At 41.1% G+C, this 22,226-nt stretch overlaps 1 protein-coding gene across 1 annotated transcript in view; it reads right to left on the reverse strand.

Annotated features, from left to right (window-relative positions):
• neo1a (neogenin 1a) overlaps window positions 1–20,903 on the reverse strand; it is a 176,267-nt gene extending 155,364 nt beyond the window's left edge. Inside the window, exon 1 of the mRNA XM_073465092.1 lies at window positions 20,353–20,903. Coding sequence (XP_073321193.1) covers window positions 20,353–20,443 — 91 coding nt within the window. The 5' untranslated portion in view covers window positions 20,444–20,903. The remainder of the gene's footprint in view (window positions 1–20,352) is intronic.
• Between the last annotated feature and the right edge of the window lie 1,323 nt (window positions 20,904–22,226).

Below are 22,226 nucleotides of genomic sequence, written 5' to 3' on the forward strand. Positions count from 1 at the left end.
ATAGTGCACCATATAGATAAAGTGAGGTTATATGGTTAGCAGAGTGTGAGACCTCTGACTGAACCCAAAACCATTAAGGTCACAGTTATGTTCCTTTCTCTATGCAAGTCATCACTTTAATGGGGATGGTGTCATACTACTTAGCAGCATTAAGGCATGCAGTGCTTTAAACTACATTAGCAATATCACAAATACAGCAGAGGACGTTTACAGTCACAGCAGATAAGGATAATCCCAGAGAAGTGGACAGGAAATATGGTTTCTCCACTATGAGTGGTGTAAACCTGTCCTTATTCTGTCAACTGGGAGTCTTACCACCATCTAACCCCCCTTTTTTCATTGATTTTTTTTTTATTGTACTCTGGTTTGACCGTGACAATCCATGACCAGGCCCAGTTTCTGACGTTATGAGCCTGAAGTGTTTGGTGGTGTCTTTGAAAGAAGATTTACTACCTGCCACAGAGACACTCAAAACAAAACATGACTGACTGCAGACACACAATTTGCTTTAGAACACAACTGCAGACATCGAATATGAGGATGCTGTTGTCACAGCATTACAACCTGCCATTGTAAGTGGCAGATAATTCATCAATCATTGAATGGATGGAGCTTGCTGGAGCATGCATAAAATAAGGAAACACCCACAACAGGTCACCACGACAAAATAATAATAAGCTGAAAAGGATTTATGTTTCTTGGATAAAAAGGCATATCTGCTTGTACCTTTCTACTGTGAATACAAAATGTTTTCATACCATTTTAGTGTCAGCCATAACCTGAGACAATGAGGTAGTTTCTCTCTCAAGACGAGGATTTCTGAAAGCCAGCATTGACACCAGAGACCACTGTGCTACACATCTAGGTCCCATTTGCTTATGTATATGTTTCATTTACCACGGTGAGAGGATTAGTATGCCATTAGTGTCTTTCGGATGTCACATGTACTCTGTTTATGATATTATCCATGATCAGCCCTTACACGTGATTAACAGTGTCACATGTATGTGCACTTTTGAAACGGCTATAAAACGTGGCAACCATTATGCTATGTAATGCATGAAATCCAATGACAAGTTGTCAAAGTCATATTTTCCATTTTATGCTAAAAATGGTGACTTAAACCAGATTACTTGTCACCGTTATTCTTTGGTCTGGAAATCTCCTTTCCTCATCAGTGTTTGTTTTACCGAATTAGCCTTGTGTATATACATACATATACATATATATACATATACATACATACATACATATACATATATATACATACATACATACATACATACATATACATATATATACATACATACATACATATATATACATATACATACATACATATATATACACACACACATATAAAATATATAATATATATGAAATATGTATATATATATATATAAAAATGTAATAGATTATGTTATGTGAAAACATAAAGAAGTGCTTTAGTTCAGGTGGTATTTAGCAAATTAAACTAGGGGTGGGCAATCAAACAATTTTAGACTGTGATAAATCAATTGCAGTATTTAACGTCTTCTTGCTTCTGTTTCCAAACCTCACATAAACTTATTGACTAGCAGATATGTGCCATGTGAACATACAAAAAGGGTGATAAAGCCAACTAGATGGCTATGCTGACTGGATGCATTACTTCATGGAGCGCTTCCTTGGGTGTCATAGTGTAAATAATGCTAAATAATGTTAGTTATAGCTAGCAACATGACAGATGAGGAGCTTGTGTCAAAAGAAAGTCCATCTTCAATTCAATATTGTGTTTTAACTGTGAGAATGTAGACATTTACAGGCTATTTTAAGTCTAGCTGTAGTCTACAGGGCATTTCAAAACTGAGAAATAAGATCACAATTTAGATTGTGGATAGTAATTGCAATTTAACAAATCATGAGATTGCCTACCCATAAATCAAAGTAGACTTGCAAAAGATGTAACCATCAACAGACAAATAATGTGGTGAACTGACAAACCCTGTTTTCAATGGACCTACTATCTAGCAGATCTTTAGTCAGTCAAATCTGGCGAGTGCTGTTAAAACTGCGTTGCTACTAATCGCAAACTATTGTGTGCAGTTATGGATTTTTCCCTTTGTGTTTATTCCTGGGCTCATAGCTGTAGATAAATCTTAAGATAAACTATACAAGTAGGATATTGCTTCTTTACATTGCAATCTGAGTAAAGGACATGAAAGAGTTAAGCCTGAGAAGCTTTTGTTTAGGGACCGTTATCTCGGATCAAATGACAGATGCAACGCTGAAGTGACAATCAAACAGGAAATAACATTAATAAAACAAGCCTTTTCCCATTGTGCATGCAGAGGATTGTCAAGAATAGCTTGTATACACTCAATTTTGTTCTGAATATCTCTACAGAATTTATTTGTCAATCATTTGTCATTGTCTGTAGGTTTCTGTCAGGAGAAATAAAACAAGCTTATGTCCACCAATCTGAACACCAGCTGCTAATAAACGGGAAACTAAACATACTCAACTATTCAACAATGTTCTTTCTTAGGCAGGTGGATCTGTCTGTCTGATGATGACGGTTTGGAGGCTGCAGGCTGTGTGGCCAGCGCCATGATGATGTATGCACACCTGCCGTGGCTCCTGGCTAGCAGCCTCACCGCTCGAAAACAGTGGGGGGAAGGGGGTAGGACAGGATCGTGGCAGTGAAGGGGGGACAGGGAGAGAGGGTAGACGCCTTAAGGGGCAGCGCTGGGGGGAGGGGAAAGAAGCAAAAGAGCTAGAGAGCCGTATCCATTATTGATGGTAGTTTGGTGTATGGAGAAAGAGATCTAATGTGGCCGCCAAGGTTGTAGTGCGTGTGTAATCGACAAAGACAGATTCTCTCACTGTGCCTCTTAAGTCTTTCCCATTCCCCATTCTCCCTCTGCACACCGTCTTTCTCTCCCAGTGCATCCTCCCACTGTTTCTCAAAAAACAACAAAGGTTTTGTTAAGAGATTATCCTCACTAAACAACAGGTTGCACAGAAGAGCCCCACAAAAGGAAAATAACGCTTGTTAGTTGATGAAGGGATTAGATGAGACAAAGGTGAATACAATGAAATGGGATTGGAGCTTTATTGGTAATGTTGCCAATAAAGCACTGTTTCCAGTGTGTGAATACATCTGCAGTTTATTACATTGATCTTCAAAACTAACACCTAAGAAACACACCATACTTGCCTAGGTCTGATTTTCAACATTTTAACTTGTTCAGATTGCAGCTGCAACGATTAGTCGATTAATTGATTAGTCGAATAGTTGATAGAGAGAAAATCAGTTGCCACTATTTTGATAATTTATTAATCGCTTCATTTGTTCAAAGCTTAAATGTGAGGATTTGCTGCCTTTCTTTGATACTTATGATAGTGAATGAAGAGTCTTTGGGTTTTTGCACTGTTGCTTGGACAAAAAAGGGCAAGTTGAAGACATCGCTTTGGAATTTGAGAAATTGTAATGGGCACTTTTTACAATTTTTTAGAGTTTTTATAGATTTAAGGATTAACTGATTGACCATTAAAATAATCAGCAAATTAAATGATAATGAAATAAACAATAATTTGTTGCAGCCCTAGCTCAGATTCACACAAACACACCTAACAACAGATATTCAGTCACTAATGCCAGTTTTTTCTTGTGGGGGCAATAAAACTTGTTACTGTGAAATATATTCACACAGAGCACATTCTTCCAGAAATAGGCTGCTAATGAGCACAAGTTGCAAAAATGTCCAATAAATTTTTCAAGAAATATTTCACAGTGTGACTATGATGCAGGCATCTTCACCGTTGTCCTCTACAACATGCCCGCTGTGGGGTTTGATTTTTAAAGAAAGCTCAACACTTAACGCCTCACTGGATGTTGGGAACAATGGAGAATCAGGAAAAGGAAAACAGGCTTTAATAAAGAATGTAATGTACCTTAGAGTACTGGGGAAGCCGTTGAACCACAACTGCGCAATGTAATATGGAAATTAATTAAACAATGAAGATACTTAAAACTCGTTTCTGGGGTTGCAGGTACATGGGGAGCAGCCCTTTTGCCCAGTACCAGCTGGGGCGGGCCGAATAACCGCACCACCATGACGGATCTAATACAATTACGCACATGGAGGTGTTAGGGGGTTGACAGAGAATGATGAAGCCAACATCAAACACAGTGTTGATAAATGGAAAGCAGGGAACGGCTGACCAGAGGAGGAGTCGGAGGGGGGGAGGGCAGTGGAAAGAGAAGGAGGGTGAGGCTGTTATTGATTGTACTGCCTGTGTTCTCGTTGTGAGGATGACGAGGGGAGGGAGGGCGATGTGTGAAGAATGAAGGGCAGGGTTCGCCCCGCGGGCAGCAGTTAAAGTATCGTGCCCCCTGAGAACGCACCAACTAGCCTCCAATGAGCTGCCCATTGGTCACACTGAATATTTGATTGACACACACAACCCGTTACTACTTCTAACACCCTATCCGAACCATCCCCCTCAAATAAACACAACAATGCATCCTAGGCTGATTGAAATTCAAAAGCAAGCCTCGACGCCACAGGCATAGACAGTGATGGGCAGGAGGGGGGGGTGGCAGTTGTGGCTCACAAGGGTCCTATAAAAAACAGATGCTAAATCACTTAACAACTCCTAAATTAGTTGCCTGCAAATCTGCTGGGACATGGGGAACCTAACAGTCTGTAGAGACCACATGAATGGGCAGCGTAGTGCAAAGACTCGTGGTGTGAAGTGTAACATATCAGTCGACGCTAAATGGAGTACATCAAAAGGAAGATGGCCTCACTGGAGAACATTTCACTGCTGCATCCAATATCATTAGAGACAAGAAGGCCAGTATATGAAATGAACGGCCAAATTGACAGCGGCATTAGCTAACAAAGCGCCACTCTAAAGGACTACCCCACATCCCATCACCTGAACACCCAAAAATCAATTTATCGGAAACGAGGACATGAGCGGCTGGTGACTGACGAGGCCATGTGTGCATCTCATTTTGTCTGAGGGAGGCTTTGCTGCAGGATTTATCACCACCCTTGATCTCATTTCCTTTTCATATGCTAGTAAATCCCAGGTAAGGCAGACGTTTGGGATGATACAGGGAGAGTGGCCAGGGGACTCAGATTGGACTCCTGGAATTAATCTGGGAAAATCCTCAATGCTAACCTGCTTAGTTGTCACTTAATCTAGGGTAAAGCAAATATCAATTACACTAAGCACAAAATGTGGGCCAGATAGCCACTGATCCCTTACCCAACAATGAAAACAGAATGGCAATTTGGAAACTGGTTCATTTGATTAATTTGATTCTTATTGAGTAATTGGCACACGTTACCTAAAAGCAGATGCTCAAGGAAGAAAAAAAACGGCTCAGCTGGGAAAGTAGGCATTGCTGCCACACACACACACACACACACACACACACACACACACACACACACACGTTGAATTTTGTCTAATGAGTAGAAGGATTGGTAGTAGACATAACCTAAATCCCAACTACATTACCAATCTTCTCTGAATGCAGGTCAGCTCAAATACGCTTATGGTCTACACTCAAGGACAAAGCAACTTTCCCCTGGAGGGCTTCTCAGGTGACAACTTAAGTAACACTCTGTCTGGCTTTAAGTCATGCCTGCATTCCACGGAGAAAAATGAGCATGTTGAACGCAGGCTAGGTTAGCGAAAAGTAAACAGGTTGACACAGAGGACCGCCATTGGTCGCACATACAGTACCACAACAACAGGTGACGTGTTTGTTCTCTCGTGTACTCGTTTTTTCCATCACATGCTCGCATAAGCATGCTATATATTGCGTGTAAGAAATGCAAACCTGCATTCAAACTGTGAGCTCCAATTTCACACAAACTAGGTCAGTTCTGACATGACCAAAACAGCCCAAAAAAAAACTAAAATTATGCAATGAAATACTGCCTCATTAGCTGCTTTTTGACCACACCTACTGTGTTCCGCAACCTTTGAGCTATTTTCGACTAAGCAAGAGAAAAGTCTGCTTTTATCACCCAACCTAGTTTGGTCAATTAGGAACACAATGAGCATCCTGCACGCTCCTGTGTGAGTACAGTTCATTTCCTGCCTTTATTGTTACAAGTGCTGGGCTCATTCAAAAGTGGATGAAATGGGGGGTGGGGGGGTGGGGGAGACACTGTTTACTCAGCAGGGAGAGACATGAGTCCCTGGCTTCCTAATGGCTTCCTGCATTTCACACAATTGTTTCCCCTCAGGAAATCTTATCGATACAGACTGCTGCCGTGTTGACCAGAAAACCCACGACAGACAGATACTGTGCTTTAATTAAGTATCTTTAAATGGGAAGATTACTTTTTCCCACAAATTTTTTTGTATTTGTTCGATGATCTTTATCACTTTTGTTTCCAAATGTGCCTTGTTTAACCTAGCTTACCATGAACTGCAAACCAGTGAAAACATTTCAAAAGGAACTTTTACAACTCCAAAGCTGTCACATTCACAGGTTAGATGTGTATTTTTAACACATGCAGAGAAAGAAAACAAGAAATTGTATTTAAAAGAGCAGTTAACTTACACTCTGGAGCTACTTTTGTACCAACAACTGGACCCAGAGGCCAGATGCTGCACTCTGCATCTGAGAAGTTTAAAGTTGCCAGCTTTGGCACATTTCTGAACAAAATGCGCCCAAGTCTTTGATGTGCCGGCGACCACAGTGGCTTTCTTGCTAAAAATACACAATGTGCTGGTAAACAAGACAGTTTTAGAGTTGCTGGGCAGCTAATCCTTTTACTTTTGAGAAAGACTAACTGTTTCCCCCTGCTTCTAGGCTCTCTGATGAGCTAAGCTGAATGCATCAAAGCATTATCTCCATATTAAATGTGTAGAAATTAAATTGCTATTGATTTTCAAACTCAAACCCTGGACAAGACAATATATAAGTGCATTTTCCAAAATGTCAGAGTATTCCTTTAAGACCACTTGAATGGCCTCATATATTAGATGAGACCTAGAAGCAAAGTATGATGGAACAAAACTGCAGTTAAGATTTCCCAAACACTGGGTGATACAGTATCTTTATCAAGGTCAAAAAGCCTTCACATCTTCATAACCCCCAGTTGTATCCTGACGTAACATGTGGGAAAGGGTTAACACAGCTTAGCTTCTACAGCATGCGTATGAGCCACAGGTATGTGTGGGACTAGCAGAAACACAGCCCATAAAATCCACACTCAACCTCTGTCTAGCACGCAAGGAATGTTCTCTGAGCACTTCACTATCAGCGTTGAGCCAGGAGGGGCTATCCTCGCCTGTCCTTTGAAGTCTGTGTGAGAGAAAGCCAAAATGGGAAAGGGGCAGTAATAGTCAGCTAGAGCCAAGAGGCTAGCTATTGCGAGGTCAGCCAATTTCTTTCTTATTAGAAATTAATTACAGATGTAGCCAGTGTAGGGGCCGAGCCACAGCGTCGCTAGGCATCCCATGCATCACCCCACGGGGAGCACTTGAACCCCTGACCCCCCCACCACGGTCGTTTGGGGCCAAAGGGGGTGCGTGACATGGCCCTGGCCCAGAGACACTGCCCCGCCAGGCTGGGAATGCAGTGGCACTGTGGGGGGATTGGAGAGGGACAAAGAAGGGGAAGAGGGGCTTCACTGATTCAGGGCTCATTGGGTTAGAGAGCTTCATTATTAAGTCCCCTGTCAGTCCACAACAAAAAGCACCCCACGGACTAGCGGTGGCTAATAAAACCACCACCCTTTATAACTCAAGACCACTTCTGACATCTTCTTTTGAGGAGAAATGAAAGTGTGCGACTTGGTCCCAAGCTTAATGAAAGTATCCACATCTTTCAGCTGAATGAACTGTTGCTTCACGCTGAAAATGGGCCGGTGGGTAGTGCCAAAACCGACTTGAATTAAGCTGCTTTCACACCTGCTTAATTAGATAATGTCGGGTGAATTTTCATTTAGACTTGCTACACTTCACTACAATATTACACGGCATATGGCAGAAACAGACTGTGGGACATATTTGAGGATCTTGCTATGCGCGAGTGTGTGTTTGTGCTGTGTATGTGTGCTCTTTGAGTGAATTTGTTCAGCAGGTGTCCTGAAAGCTTGAATGACATGCTTATGCACTCAGGACTAATTCAGACCACTCCAGGTAAATGAAGTATGAAAGCAAAAAAAACATTTTGCTTTTCTCCCAAACCAGCAATTTGAGCACTTGAATTGTCGGTTGCAGAGAAAATTTTACAAAAGAACTCATTGTCCTTCACAAGAGAAACATCCTATATTAATGGTTCTACCTAATGGTTATGGCATACCTCCAATGTCTGTTATTCATGTTTAAAAAGGTAATTTTGAACAGCAGAGTTTCACACTTTACATAAGAAGAATAGCAGTTCTGCTGAATCTGGGATCTGACCAAATAAAAATGGTCATTCATTTGGCTGTCACTTCACTCCTCAAGCCAATATGTGTATTTATTTGTTCATAAAGGTCAAAGATTCTAATTGTATGCAGCCACAGAACCTGATTATGACAATCATGCATCTCGCACACATCCACACTGCAACACCTGTCAACTCTCCAAGTCTTTGCACTCCCCGTTTGGCTGATTGCCTACTGACAAGTGCTGAGATAATTAAACAATTTGTCAACAATTTTGATAATCAATTACTCATTTTAATCATTTATCAAGCAAAAACAACAAAAGCAAAATAACACCGGTTCCAGCTTTTCAAATGTGAGGATTTATTGCGTTCCTTCTTTTTATATAACAGTAAATTATCTTTGTACTGTAGGTCGCACAGAACAAGACAATGAAAGACGTCACCTTAGGCTCTGGGAAATTCTGGCTTTACGGAATAAAAAATTAATCCACCAATTAAGAAAATAACAGATGAATCAATAATACAAATAGATGAACTCGCTAGAGACCTATTACAGAAAGGGCATTCAAATGCGGCTTGGAAGAAAAACCCAATTACCATGTGCCCAAACATGTCATTCACCTCATCCTAGCGTGATTGAATGGGGGGGATAGATGAACAGACAAGTTTAGCTGTAGTCATTAATGTTCCTCTCCCTGTGTTCTTGATGGGACACCTCATTAAGAATCTGTTGGTAGCAGCTGGCTTGCTATCCTACCCCATTACTGCCCCACCATGCCAAAACCTCTGCCACTGGCCCTCCCACCCATCCCCCACTCAAACACGTCCCTCGTGTCTCATATGACATCTGTGTCTCGAGGTCCTGTGATGGAATGCTACTCGCCTGCTATGCCTCCGCAGGTGCTCCCTGCTGGCTGCCATCCATTTTGCAGCCATGCTGGTGCTCTGCACTGTGGCTGAGTGACCTGTCGCAGGCTGAGAAGTAGGCCAAGCGAGCGGAGTCAAGGTTCAAGGGACAATGGTTAAGGAATCAGAGGGAATTGATGCAGCTGCTTTCCATCACTGCCCGTTGTGTACACTTCAAGCTGGATGAAAATCCTCTTCTCTAGAAGCTTACTGCCCTGCCTCAACCTGCTTATCATTCTTCACCAAGCTCATCCTCCTCTTCCTCCTCCATATCAGGCAGAGGAAGGTCATGTCTGTATTTAGACACAGCTCAGGAGACTGTCCTCCCAGATGCTGCTCTCAGGTTCTGTATGGCTTCAGCCAACAGCGATTGAAACCCAGCTGTACTCTATGTGGGGTGAGAGTGATTATGGCATATGGTGACCAAGAAAGTGAACAAAATGATTCTCAACATAATAGCCCAAGAATGTCATCAACTGTGCACTTAAGAGATGCATTATGAGTCACAATGTGAGAATTGTGCAATCTTCTTTTGCACCGTGTCTCACAATCTTAAGTTTCATATCACAGCCGAACCCTGTCTTTATCTGACTCCATAAAACAGACACTACCAGAAATTATCATCTTCCCAAAAGGTCAAGGACCGGGATCCACATTAAGAAACAGACGGTCATAACTGAGCAAAGGGAGTGGGGTCCCATTTTATAGCCATCATCAAAGCTACCAGGGTGCATGGCCACATTGTAAGTGTAGCACCACTTCACAGGCAATTCAGCTTAAAACAACTCTGCCATTTTAAGAAGTTGAACAGAGGTTATTTGTGAGGTCTGTCCTCATCCAGGCCACCACACCACTGTGTAGAGGATGTCGTATGGCGCAGCTGCTACTTAGCGACACCACAACCTGCTCGGTCGTCCTCCTGGATCCACGTTCTTCACACATATTTCATATAATTCACTTGTATCAAATAATTTGTCAGAGTTATCTGTATATTCTGTGATTTTGTTGTTTTTTTCTGTACATACAGAATCTATTGCATGTCTGTCCGTCCAGGGAGAGGGATCCCTCCTCTGTGGCACTTCCTGAGGTAATTTTGGAGGGAGTTTTTCCCCCTAATCGAATCGAGGGTCAAAGAACAGAGTGTGTTTTATACTGTACAGATTGTACATCCCCCTGAGGCATTTTGGTTTATGATTTTGGGCTATATTGGGCTAAAATGACTTGACTTGACGAGGGTCTTGCACCAAAACCTGCATTTAAACCTTGACATTTTCATCAACAGTAAAATGTATTTTCCACGTTTGTACTGTAAATCAACTTTAAAGGCGCAATTACCAATTTCTATTGCTAAACTCCACATATTTTGTGTAAAAGCTGTGTAACATTTATACAACAAGGAGAAAAGCCATCGTCTTTCAAGTAAGTGGTGCTGAGGGTCACATTTGTTCAATTGTGAAGAGCCAAAAAAGCGGAATAAAAAGAGACTGCCAATTCCATTACATCATGTCAGTGTATTAAAAAGGCTTCAAGCAGTAATTTCACCATTTTAGCTGACCTCTGTTAGCTTCAGATGAGCTCAGAGTTGTGGAGAAACTGGCTCCAATAACATGGTAAGAAGTCACTGCAGTCAGTGGAGCGCCATGCCAAAAGGGAGCTCCCAACGGCACAAAGGAGCCTCTATCTAAAGCTGAACTTTTTCAAAGAAGCGTTTCAGCTTGGTTTTAGCAGCAAAAACGTCAGTTAATACCAGGAGAATTTTTCCAGGGATCACCATAGCAGCAGGTGAAATCAAAATAAATCCTGTGAGGTTGGCTGGAGAGGCCCCAAGAAGAACTGAGACAGTAGTTGATATATACATGACTTGATGACTAGCACAGAGTCGACACTGCTCTTAACTCTAAACCCTAAATTGTTGAAACTTAACGTCTGAGACTCAACAATCCAGAACACTGCTGTGCTTTGCATGCCATGGAAAAGTACTGTGTAGGACAAAAAAAATGACACCTTCTTCTATTCTTGCTGAGGTCTCAACACACTACGCCTACTGTGTTTAAAAGTCAAGTGGTTTCTACGGATTTCCACTACAGAAACCAGATAAATCAGTTCTTGGCTTGTAAAACGGACCAAGAAAATTATGGAGAAATACAGCAACTTCAAACAGAGTTGTTCTGGCACTACTCACCAAAGTTGCAGCAGCTCATTATCTATTGCAAAGACACCATAATTAGAAATCTTTGTTGGAGCACTGGTATTGAATTGGGTTACGTGTGGCATCTAAGAAAGTAAAAAGTTGTGAAACTCAACAGGGTTTGCCAGTGCACGTCAATATTTTCCAATGGGAAACATCAGGTTGTCATGTGAACCTTTTAAAATCTTTTCCTAAGCACATTTTTAGAAATCAAAGTTCTTTGACGAACCAAAACCACACAACTACCAAGCTCTTAGCAATTCACAACCTTGTGCAAAGCTGTAATTTTGTTCTAAACTGAGTAATGACCTTCACAATAAAAAAAAAATGGCTATATCGAGATAAATAGTATGAGATACAGAAAGAGGGGAAGGGATGTGTTGATTGCCAAAGTCACCACATAATACTGGATCAATGCTGGTTGCTAGCTGCTATACAAAATCAACTTGAGGCTAAATGGTCTAATTTCTTCGCATCCTCTCAGTGAAAGTAGGTAAACACTTTTTTCAGCTTGAGAGTGAGTTCAAAAAGGGAAACTCTCTGAACCTTGTTGATAAAAACAGCTGTTCAATCCCAGATGGGTGGCATACGCCTATACAAATACCCACCCAAACATACACACACACATCCCACCAAGTCCAAAGCTGCCAAGAGACACAGGCCGGGCACAAGATGATTGCAGGCAGCTCATTTGAGCGGAGCTCACAATCGTCTCTCTGTGACTGACTGCCCCCACACCCTTTGAGCACATGAAAAGTTTCTTTGACTGAATGAGGGCTGGGAGGCTCTATGTGTACATGGGTGATTGATACGTTATTAATGTGTATGTAAGATCTCTTCCACACACACACACACTGGTTAACCTAGCACCAGTAACATGGAGAGTATATAGAAGGTGTCGACGTTTGAGGTAAAAAATAAAATAAAAGTCAATTTGCTGAATGAAATAGATCAGCCTCAGTCTGAACTTGTATTGCTCCGGTACAGAAGGCCACAGGATCCATTAAAACAATTCTGTGTTGTGAATACAAGATTCAAATTGCATCATCTACACTAGACGATTACGATGAACACAAATCATCATATTGAGAAAGCTGCATTGATTCTCGTTTGCCTGCATTCTCTTTGAAGCACAAGCTACTTAACAACTGCACTACACCATAATTTTCGCCATTGAGAAGACTTTCAGGTTAATTCATCACACCCTGGACGTCCTCCAAAGAGACGGCAGAGAATAAATTCATGTCTGAGAGCTGCAGGATGTTGGAACCCCAGCAGGTACAGTGCAACCAAATGAAGGTTATTAATCAGTGTTTCAAGAGGAATATCAGTCGCTCTTAATTTATGACACGGGCTGCTGCCAGAAATGAAACCCGCCACATCACAACTGTGTCAAATATAAATTATGCTAATTATATTTAAGGTTATTATGAGTAACAGCTGATTGGGGAGGAGTTTCAAAATCGTAAGGAATTGAAAAATGTAAGGTTAACTAACATTTCAGTCAGTTCATTGTGTAGCTTACACTCATGGAGCTGCACATCTGTCATTCTTAACATGCTCCTACTTCCTGTTCAAGTTATTACACTTTATTTGTTTCATGCTTTTCATCTTTGCGTATAACAATTTTTCTCCAAATGACTATGGTTTGTCATTCTTCAGGTTGGTGTAACCGTTATGAGATAGCATTGTAAGATGATGCCTCCGTAGAAAATCTCTCTGTCAATATTGTAACATCCCACAAGAGATACAGCATCATTTTTCACACCATCAACAGAAAATGCTGTATGTCTGCTTTGAAAGCTCAAAATCCGATTTCAAAAGATTTTAACCAACTCAAACAATTCCAACTATTCATTGTTGATTTTGAAACTTTAAGGGGGTCTGCTAGTGAAAACCAAACTACACAATAAAGCCACCCTTATCCTTTATCAGCTTGTAATCAAAAAAATGTAATTTAGACCCTACTTTAGGAATGTAAAAACAAAACAAAAAAAATAAGAGGATTTAAAAATGATCTTATTTTAATAGGAAATGTCTGTAATATGCCCCCCAGGGCTTGAAAAACAGTTCCATGTATAACAGAGCCTTGCACTCATTAGTCCAGGCTCATCTGACAAGCACAGCTTGCATGTGTCATAATCCTATGCAGCTGCCACTACTGCCAGGAGACACCACGACAGGAGCTCGGCAGAACCAAAATAGCCAAAGTTTGAGGAAAATTTTCAGGGGGAAAAAACCTCACCGTCCTGCTGAGCTTGTATAAAGATTCCTTTGGAATGGCCACAATGCCGATTCTTTCAAGGTTTTCTTGAATGTCAGGCCAGGGGAAAATAATTCTTACTTAAATCTAACACAAACTGCCATTTGCTGCTGTCATGCTGCAGTTTTAAAAGACAAGCTCTTGAGGCACGGCAGCTTTGCTACTGTAGTTTTTCTGTATGCAGTGCAGGACTGGACAGTGGCACACTGTCCTGAAGAACATGACCAACTGTGACTGCAGTGTAGCAGAACATAAATATTATAGAACATGTCAAGCTGCAAAACTACTACTTGCTATTCATACAACCTTCACTTACAGTTCTTTTTGGAGGCTTTGTGTGCGGCTCTGGTAAAATCTTCAGTAAACAGTGGTGCTAGTTTTTGTACATCTGAGTGATCATTTATTTGTTTTGGTTTAACATAAATCCTTCATGTACAATGGCCACATACCTGCAGTCAATGGTAGTCAAGGTGATGCCTTGTAACAGATGAGGAATTGAAAAGATTTTCCGTGCAGCTTCTCACTGAATCAGATGCCTTCTAGGCTTTTATGTTGGTTCCTTTTACATTTACTCTTATTATTGCTACCAATCTAAAATTAGGATGAACTTAAATGTTTTATATAATTTTATATATGCATAGAGAGAGTTAAATACCATTTCATTACTGAGCTGCCAACAACCGTAATTCAGAAGCCATGCACCAACACAACACACTGGGCAACTATTGCTTACATTATTGTTGATTAATCTGTTGATTATTTTCTCGATTAGTTGTTTGGTCTATAAAACTTCGAAATGGTAAAAGTGTAAATCAGTGTTCCCCAAAGCCTGTACTCAAATGTCTTGATTTGTCCACAATCCAAAGACATAAGATAAGTTTACTGTCATATGTGGGGAAAGAAACAAGAAAACATTCACACTCAAGAAGCTGGAATCAGAATATTTGGACATGTATTCCTTTAAAAAAAATACCAAAACCAATTGATAGATTATCAAAATAGTTGGCAGTTAATGTAATGATTGAAAAACTAATTGAGTCATTGTTGCAGCTATACAACACAAAATTTGTGTTTGTGTATGTGCAACTGCAAGATTCTAGGCAGGCTTGAGGAGCAGAGTGAGACCCGTTCAGGTATAAGGTGACTTCAGAGGTGCTGTAGAGAACTGAAGTGCTTCGCGACATAATGACAGAGATGATAAACTGCACTGATATTGACCTGTAGCCATAGTTTCCAGTCTCTTCTCTGTATGATTTCCTTGCACTTCTGCTATGTACGTTAGCACCATGGAAACCGAAAAGACTCTTCTCTCCCAGAGGTCATTAAGCCTGAGCATCATTCAATCACAGCAGAACAGAGAAGCCTGGAGACACACAACAGCACCACAGCGAATTAGAAATTTTGCATTTTTGTTCCATTTTCAAAAAAGAAAGCGGAAGAAAAAGTGGAAATCAGTGAAGGGAAAATGTTTACAGTAACGTCTCTAGAATTTTTTTTTTTTTAAATACTGTTGATGTAATGTCCCTCAGGTTACTATAAAGTCTCAAAGGAGTCATCACACAGGGAAGTATGGACAGCTTTATGGCCTCTTGACACTATTCAACTTTTTTTTGTAAAGTTTTTTTCAGCTTTTTTGTTTCGACATGAAAGGACTGGCAGACACAAAGAAGACACACAGCAGCCGGATTGGAAAGGTGCTGCGTCTGACATTGCTTTAGTCACAGCAGGAACACCTTGATGTAAGCTGCTTTATGTGAACCAACCAATCATAGCACCGAATAGGCTGGCTTTCAAAGTACAGAGAAAAGTGATGGTTCAGGACAACACCTACTGTATAGCCCCTTTGCACCACATTAAATGAAAGGGTTTTCCCCATGTCCAGGGAGCAGGGTTTCCCCCAGGAAATTGATTATTGAAAGTTGTTTGGGTTTTTTTTTTTTTTTTCAAAGAAAAGCCTTTATTCTCTACTAGCACATACAAAATGTCCTGCTGGAATTGGTGTACCACGAACCGCTGCTAGTAAATAAGAAACTTTTTCGCATTAAAATGCTGGTAAATATGGAATTCAAAGTTGACTTTTTGAATGGCAGAGTTCCCAAATAGAAAAAAACTTTAACATCCTGTTTTTATTCAAACATTGTGACTTATTACCTTGATTAATTGCCATCATTAACTCCTATAGTTAATTATTACCAAGTGAATGCTCAATCTGTAGACGTGATTGATAAATTACTGTCATCTGCTGAGCTCAGTATGACAGATTGTTACGCCATCATTTCTTTTAGAAAACATTTGTAGCTCCTTACAGCTGCTGCTTGTGATGTGAATATCACCTAGTTTTCTGTGCTGGAGCATACTGAATGCATTAGCTTTTTCAGAAAATTGTAAAAAAAAAAAAAAAAAAAAAGGATGGTAGGTATGTTAAAAAAAAAAAAAAGGAAATTGCAGCAGTGTGGAGAAATTCATCACACTCCACCTGTGGTGTCACCGACAACAACAACCCCAGAGAGCATAAAGACACAGATAAAAGTTGAGACCATACTTGGTGGGCTGGACAATATGGATGAAATTATTTCACAATATCAATATTTTTTCAGTATCAGTATGAATGTAAATATGTTAAATGTGATGGCAAAGCCACCTTAAAAACTGATTTTGAGTTCACTAAAAAGTTGATTGTTTTGCAGGTGGTATACAAGATAAAAAATAAATACTGCAGCAAAACCAGAGCCTCTGAATCCAAACAAAGAAAAAACACACGACCAAATGAAATATTGACACTGACACTGTATGTGGGGGGGAAAGTGCCCTAAGAAAGTATTTCAAGGCCACTCAATGTGTACCAGAATGAAAGGAGCAGGAGAGGCTGATATACCGGCTGTAGTGGAGAGACAGAAAAAGGCAGACTTAAGTAATGATACTCTGCACCACAACACTAGCAGCAGCTCTGATAAAGCCAATTTCATCCTAGCAGGGGGGCAGCAGAAGCCGTGGACTTGCGCCTGATCCGTTCTGGGTTTTAGACTAGCTCCCTTCCACTCAAAACAGCCCCACTTTCACTGCCACAAGACAGCCGGCCCAGTCTGCATCTCAAATACACAGGGGGCTCACAATGCTAGTTAGAGAAACGGGTTTAAACAGCATGCTGACTAGTGATCAATAAACATAAGGAAAAATGCTGGATTAAAATGTATAGAGCGTGGAGAGAGAATTCATGTAGCTTCAATCTGGTGTACAAGCAATAAACATCCAGACTAACAGCTGATGTGTGAAAGTTTGATATTCTGAGAAATGGGATCAAACCAGTTGAGCTTTCATGGCGTGCATTATTACCACGGTGCAAATGATAGAGACCCTGCAATAGTTTAACTACACTACAATGACTAATGAACCTGTAGTTCAGACTTGACTGTATATGAGACTATATATCGTCTTAGATTTTGAAGTGTTGTCCTTTCCTGGTTTTAAAGGCTGCATTACAGTAGTATTGTTATATTACTACTGTAATATATAAGTATAAGTAATGTTATATTACTATTACTAAATATTATATATTGTGTATTGCGATATAACCTAAGATATTGCAATAATATTTTAAGATTATATCACCCAGCTTGATATTGTGGTCACTGTTGAACAATTGATGAGCAAATTAAACTGGAGAACCGTGTTGAAATAAAAGCCAATGGTCTTAAAGCTTTGCCACAATAGTCAGCTAAAAGCTGAAAGAGGGTGATTGCACTGACCCCAACCACCCAAAAGAGGAAACAGCAGATGTCATGGCATCTATTCAGAGGTTATTGATCAACCTTCCCCCCCTGCCAATTAGGTGTGATTAACTGCTGTGACAGTTAGGGAAAATCATTTCAATAATAGCTGTCATTTAACCCCTACAAACCCTGGACAAGCAGATTTAGCTGCTGAGAAAGCAAATTGGAACAAGGCACAAACAACTTGTTATTTTCAACTGTGATGTCGAAGTGGTGACCTCTCCACGCCACCCTTTACATGAGAACAGAGAGCAGAAACAAGCTGGGCCTCCACATCAGTGGCCATTGCAGAGCAGTAGCATTTCCTAATAGGGGTGGTTTGCATTAGTGAAGCAGATGAATCCAACACTTGGCCAAGTGTGCAATTATTCGTCCCTCAGTGGATGGAGGTCATTAGGACTTTATGAGCGATTGAAGCCCATAAATAAATGATCAGTAAACAGCATACTCTATACAGCAGAGACAGCAGGTGACTCTGCTTGACGCCCCCTCTCATCTCATCACAAGATGATGTGGATACGTGAAAAAGATTCTGCTATTTTTAGCTGAAGATGAAGTTGTAAAATTCAATTGTGTAATTGGCTGGAACAGAAGCCTTTTACTGCATGTTGCATACAGATTACACTGTGAAATGAGGGCGATGATGGAATTGTTCTTAAAATTCATGATGAATAAAATCCAACTTTAAGCTTTCTTACTTATTTTCCCCACAAACTGGGATGTAGGACCACCAGGGCTTTCCAAACACATTAACAGAAAGGTGGTAAATTATGTTCTTAGCAGTAGAGTCCACGGAAAAGACCTTAAATGCGCCAAAGAAAACGACTGTCGTTTATAAAGTCTGGGCGAAGTTGCATCTGAGGTGGTCTGTGAGGATAAAACCCTGGTGAGTGGTCTGAGAGAGGAGGGAGGGTTGCCAAATGTTTACACATTTCAGCAAGTTATTTGCATTGTCCGCTGGGAGACAATCAGCACACAACTCCCTCCCGGCAGGATTACAGAGATAAGATAGAGCCTAAATGGCTTTTACACTCCTCTAACAGGGATTTGTTTACAAAAGGCAAACTTTTTCAGGCATTTTTTAAAGTTGTAGCAACTGAAGAGCAACAGAGGAGGAAGTGGTTAAAAAGGCAGCACTTCTGTCTCAACTTTTACAGGTCATATCTATTATATCTGTGCCCGCACCAAACGACACAGGCTGAAACTCTTTAGGTTAGGGCTGCAACTCTGCCAACTTTGATAAAGATAAGTTCTGGCCACAGTCAGGACCTCAAAGAAATGTGTTTTGAATAAACAGATATTTTCAGAGAAGGGGACCCCACAATTAGTAATTTGAGACTCTCTCTGCGTGTGGGTCCCAGTCCAATTCTCTGGAATCAATCAAAGCTCCCAAAGGAACTCCCTGGTCCCCTTAATCTCCTGGTTTTATTACTTTCCAGACAGTCGGCCTGTTTCACCCTACCCCCATCTCTCTCTTTTGTACTGATCTCCAGCAAAGCCAAGGAGGGGCTTTTTCTCTCTCTCTCTCTCTCTCTCTCTCCGTCTCTCCCTCTCTATCTCCCCTTCCACCACTGCAGAGCGCTTTTCATGCAGGAGAGGGTCTTTCATCAGGCTCCACACGCAAGAGAGCCAAACAGCTAGCTCAGGCCTGTCACTCCGAGGCTTGTCTTCTTTGCACATTCATTCGTTTTAAAATAAACAACAATTTTTCAAAAAGGTGCATGGGCTGCCTATTCTGACACACACACACACACACACACACACACACACACACACACACACTATTACTATACACAACTATTTTGCATATCATGAGAATGAAAAGAAACTGGGCCATGTTGCACAAGACTCGGTTACATTCACAATTTTCCAGACCACATGCTGCTGTGTGATAGTGTCTAACAGCTTAAGTGATAAAAGATATGACTCGGTCACGCTAGGGTATGTGATAAGGGCTGGAGTTGTGCACTCCAATGACTCCCTCACTGCTCTCCAAATTATCCCAGGCACTCATGGCTTGGAGTGCATATAACCGATTGTGGTGGGTTCTGCTGAAACATACAGACACCAATCAATACCTCTAATATCAAGACATCACCTTTAATACCAGTGAAATGTCTCACTGCTGAACACCACCAGTTGGAGTGAGAAGTGCACACTGCAGTGCAGCGCAGTGCCCTCACTTCAAAACAATTAACACAAGCAAATGAACTGGGTTCTGCTTATCCATCAGCTAAACATGTATTGACGCCAAGCTAATGAGATGTCTGCTGGACTGATGATGGCAGCTTATTACCTGACAGTGAACACTAATGACTCTTTGCATTGTGTATTTTTTTTTTCTTCCTCCACATTCAAGTTCCTGCCATCCTTTTGCATTTCTATGATCACGGGGCTAGCCAAGCACAGATAGGTGGATGGATCTCAATTCAAACAAACACACAACACAACTACACCGCATGTGTGTGAATCACTACAGAGACATACAGAGGAGCCTGGGAGCAGTTCTGCCTCAACACCCTCTGTATGCAGACAAAAGGACGGGCTGGGAAAGCGTGTTGCTTTACTGCCTCGAACAGGGCTGGTCTGGGGAGTAAATGCCTGTTTTGAGAAAGTCGCCTAGTTTTAAAGTTGTGTAAATGGTGAAAGAGTGTCTGACCCAGACTGGGCAGAATTAGCCTCCTAGCTCCCTGTCTGATTTTCAGAGCCAGCATTCCGTTTGTTTCTGTTCCTCCCAACTCGATACGATGAAGGTAAGTTTCTTCGATCGAGGCGTGAAGAGGCAGACACACACACAGCACAACAACTAGCAGTGTTAGTAAAAGGCTTTTACCTTTGTCGACATGCTTTGCCGCGGTGGTCTCCGTGTAGAGAAAGGTGAGACAGAGGAGAGAGAGGAGCGACAGAGCTCCCCGCTCGGCCATCACTTTTCACGAATAAATCTTTGCAGGCTTCAGGAACCCCGGAGAAGCTTTTTTAAAAAAAGAAATCCTTACAATCCCCGGCCGCCTCCTGTAAATGCACAAGGGGGAGAAAAAAAAGTTCAAAGTCCTAAAATGTGCAGAAACATCCGGAGCCAGGTACTTTTAAAACTGGCCGGATGAAACATGTAGCTGGAAAGAGAGCCGCAGGTTACAGAGACTGTTTTCTCAACTTGGTCGAGGCAGAGGTCGGAGAAAAAACACTGAAATCAATCCATTGCCACGGAGGCGCAGCGCAAGGACAACAGGATTTGCGGGCGACCGAGCACCAAGGCGCCGACTTAACTACTCCGATGTGCGCCAAGCGCGTAAAAGACGAGAAAGGGCTCAGTTGGAGAAAAGATGAGATCCGACCAGAAGGAGAAATCTCCGCCGCGGCCACCTCACTGCTCACGGACGGGACGTAAGAGAGCAGCGTGTTGAAGGGCTGGATCTCCACCGGCTCCCCGGAAAACAGGGTGTGGAGTCACACGGAAGTTTGGATCCTGGCTTCCCGTGTGCTCAGGCTAAAACTAAAATATGGTGTGGGATTTCAGTCCAAACACACCACTCATCTTTTACACCACTCAGTTCGATTTAAGTGCGAAAATAACGCGCAAATTAAGCACAGTATTCAACATTAATAACAAGTTAACACAAACTTTAAGTCCAAAACACACGTAGTATATTTCCATAAGCTTTCTGTCTTAATTAAAGTTCAATCACACAATATATTTGATATTCACATTGAGATAAACACATCTGTTTGGGACGGTTTATTGCTAACGTTACTCAGGGCTAATTCATTAATGTTCAAGTTACAACATCTAGCTTTAGCCTCAACCTGCGCTCTCTCTTTTAGCTCACTGTTTTGTTTTTTGACTCGTCACTTAAATAAAAAGCCTTGTGGCCTACAATATAGATGAAGATATTCTATATTAGTCTGTGGCTTGCTAGCAATCATAATTTCTCACATTTGAAACGTTAGCACTGGTGATTAGCTAGCCTCTTGGTAGTTAGCTCAACGTTAAACTTCTAAAGCTATCGTTAATGCTAAAGCAGGATATCTTTTTGGAAATATTTAGCCGGAAGCTTGTCAAGACTTACCCCTCTTTTAAAAAACATTCCTAGTTTCTCAAAATACTTTTCTCCCCAACTCGAAAGACGTTTAACATCAACTAACATATTTGGATTTATCACTCCAAAGATTCTCCTTTCTTGACCCAAACAAAGATGGCTGCCAGATGTGACCTGTCTCCTCCTGTGTATGATGCACTGAAAAACTAAAACATAGGCTATAATTTAAGACATTACTAATATAAATGAACTTACATGATAATACAACTTTTTAAACATTTTATTCATATCAGATAAGCAAGTAAACAGTTACATTTTCCATGGACAGTCCCAATTTTCAGTGGCTGTCCCAGGATATGTCCCCATTTTTAACTGTGCTTTAAAAACAGACAGCAAAGTTAAATTATAGGCTATTTTACAAGGCAAGAAAGCCTGGCCAGCAGATTGAATGAGAGCATACAGAGGAGGTACAATGAATCTTTCCAAGACTGTTGGCTGCTCAGATCAGATACAGAGCTGTCTCTGTCCATCACAGTTTCTGTTAAGTGTAACTTGCCTGTCTTGTACATTATATTAAATTTGATTTTGACCATTCTCTTTAATGAGTGTTCCATAGTTCAATATCAGTGGGCCTGTGTCATTGTTAATTACAGTACAACAGTTACCAAGG

The sequence above is a fragment of the Pagrus major genome, chromosome 4 (assembly GCF_040436345.1).
Source record: "Pagrus major chromosome 4, Pma_NU_1.0".
NCBI lineage: Eukaryota > Metazoa > Chordata > Actinopteri > Spariformes > Sparidae > Pagrus > Pagrus major.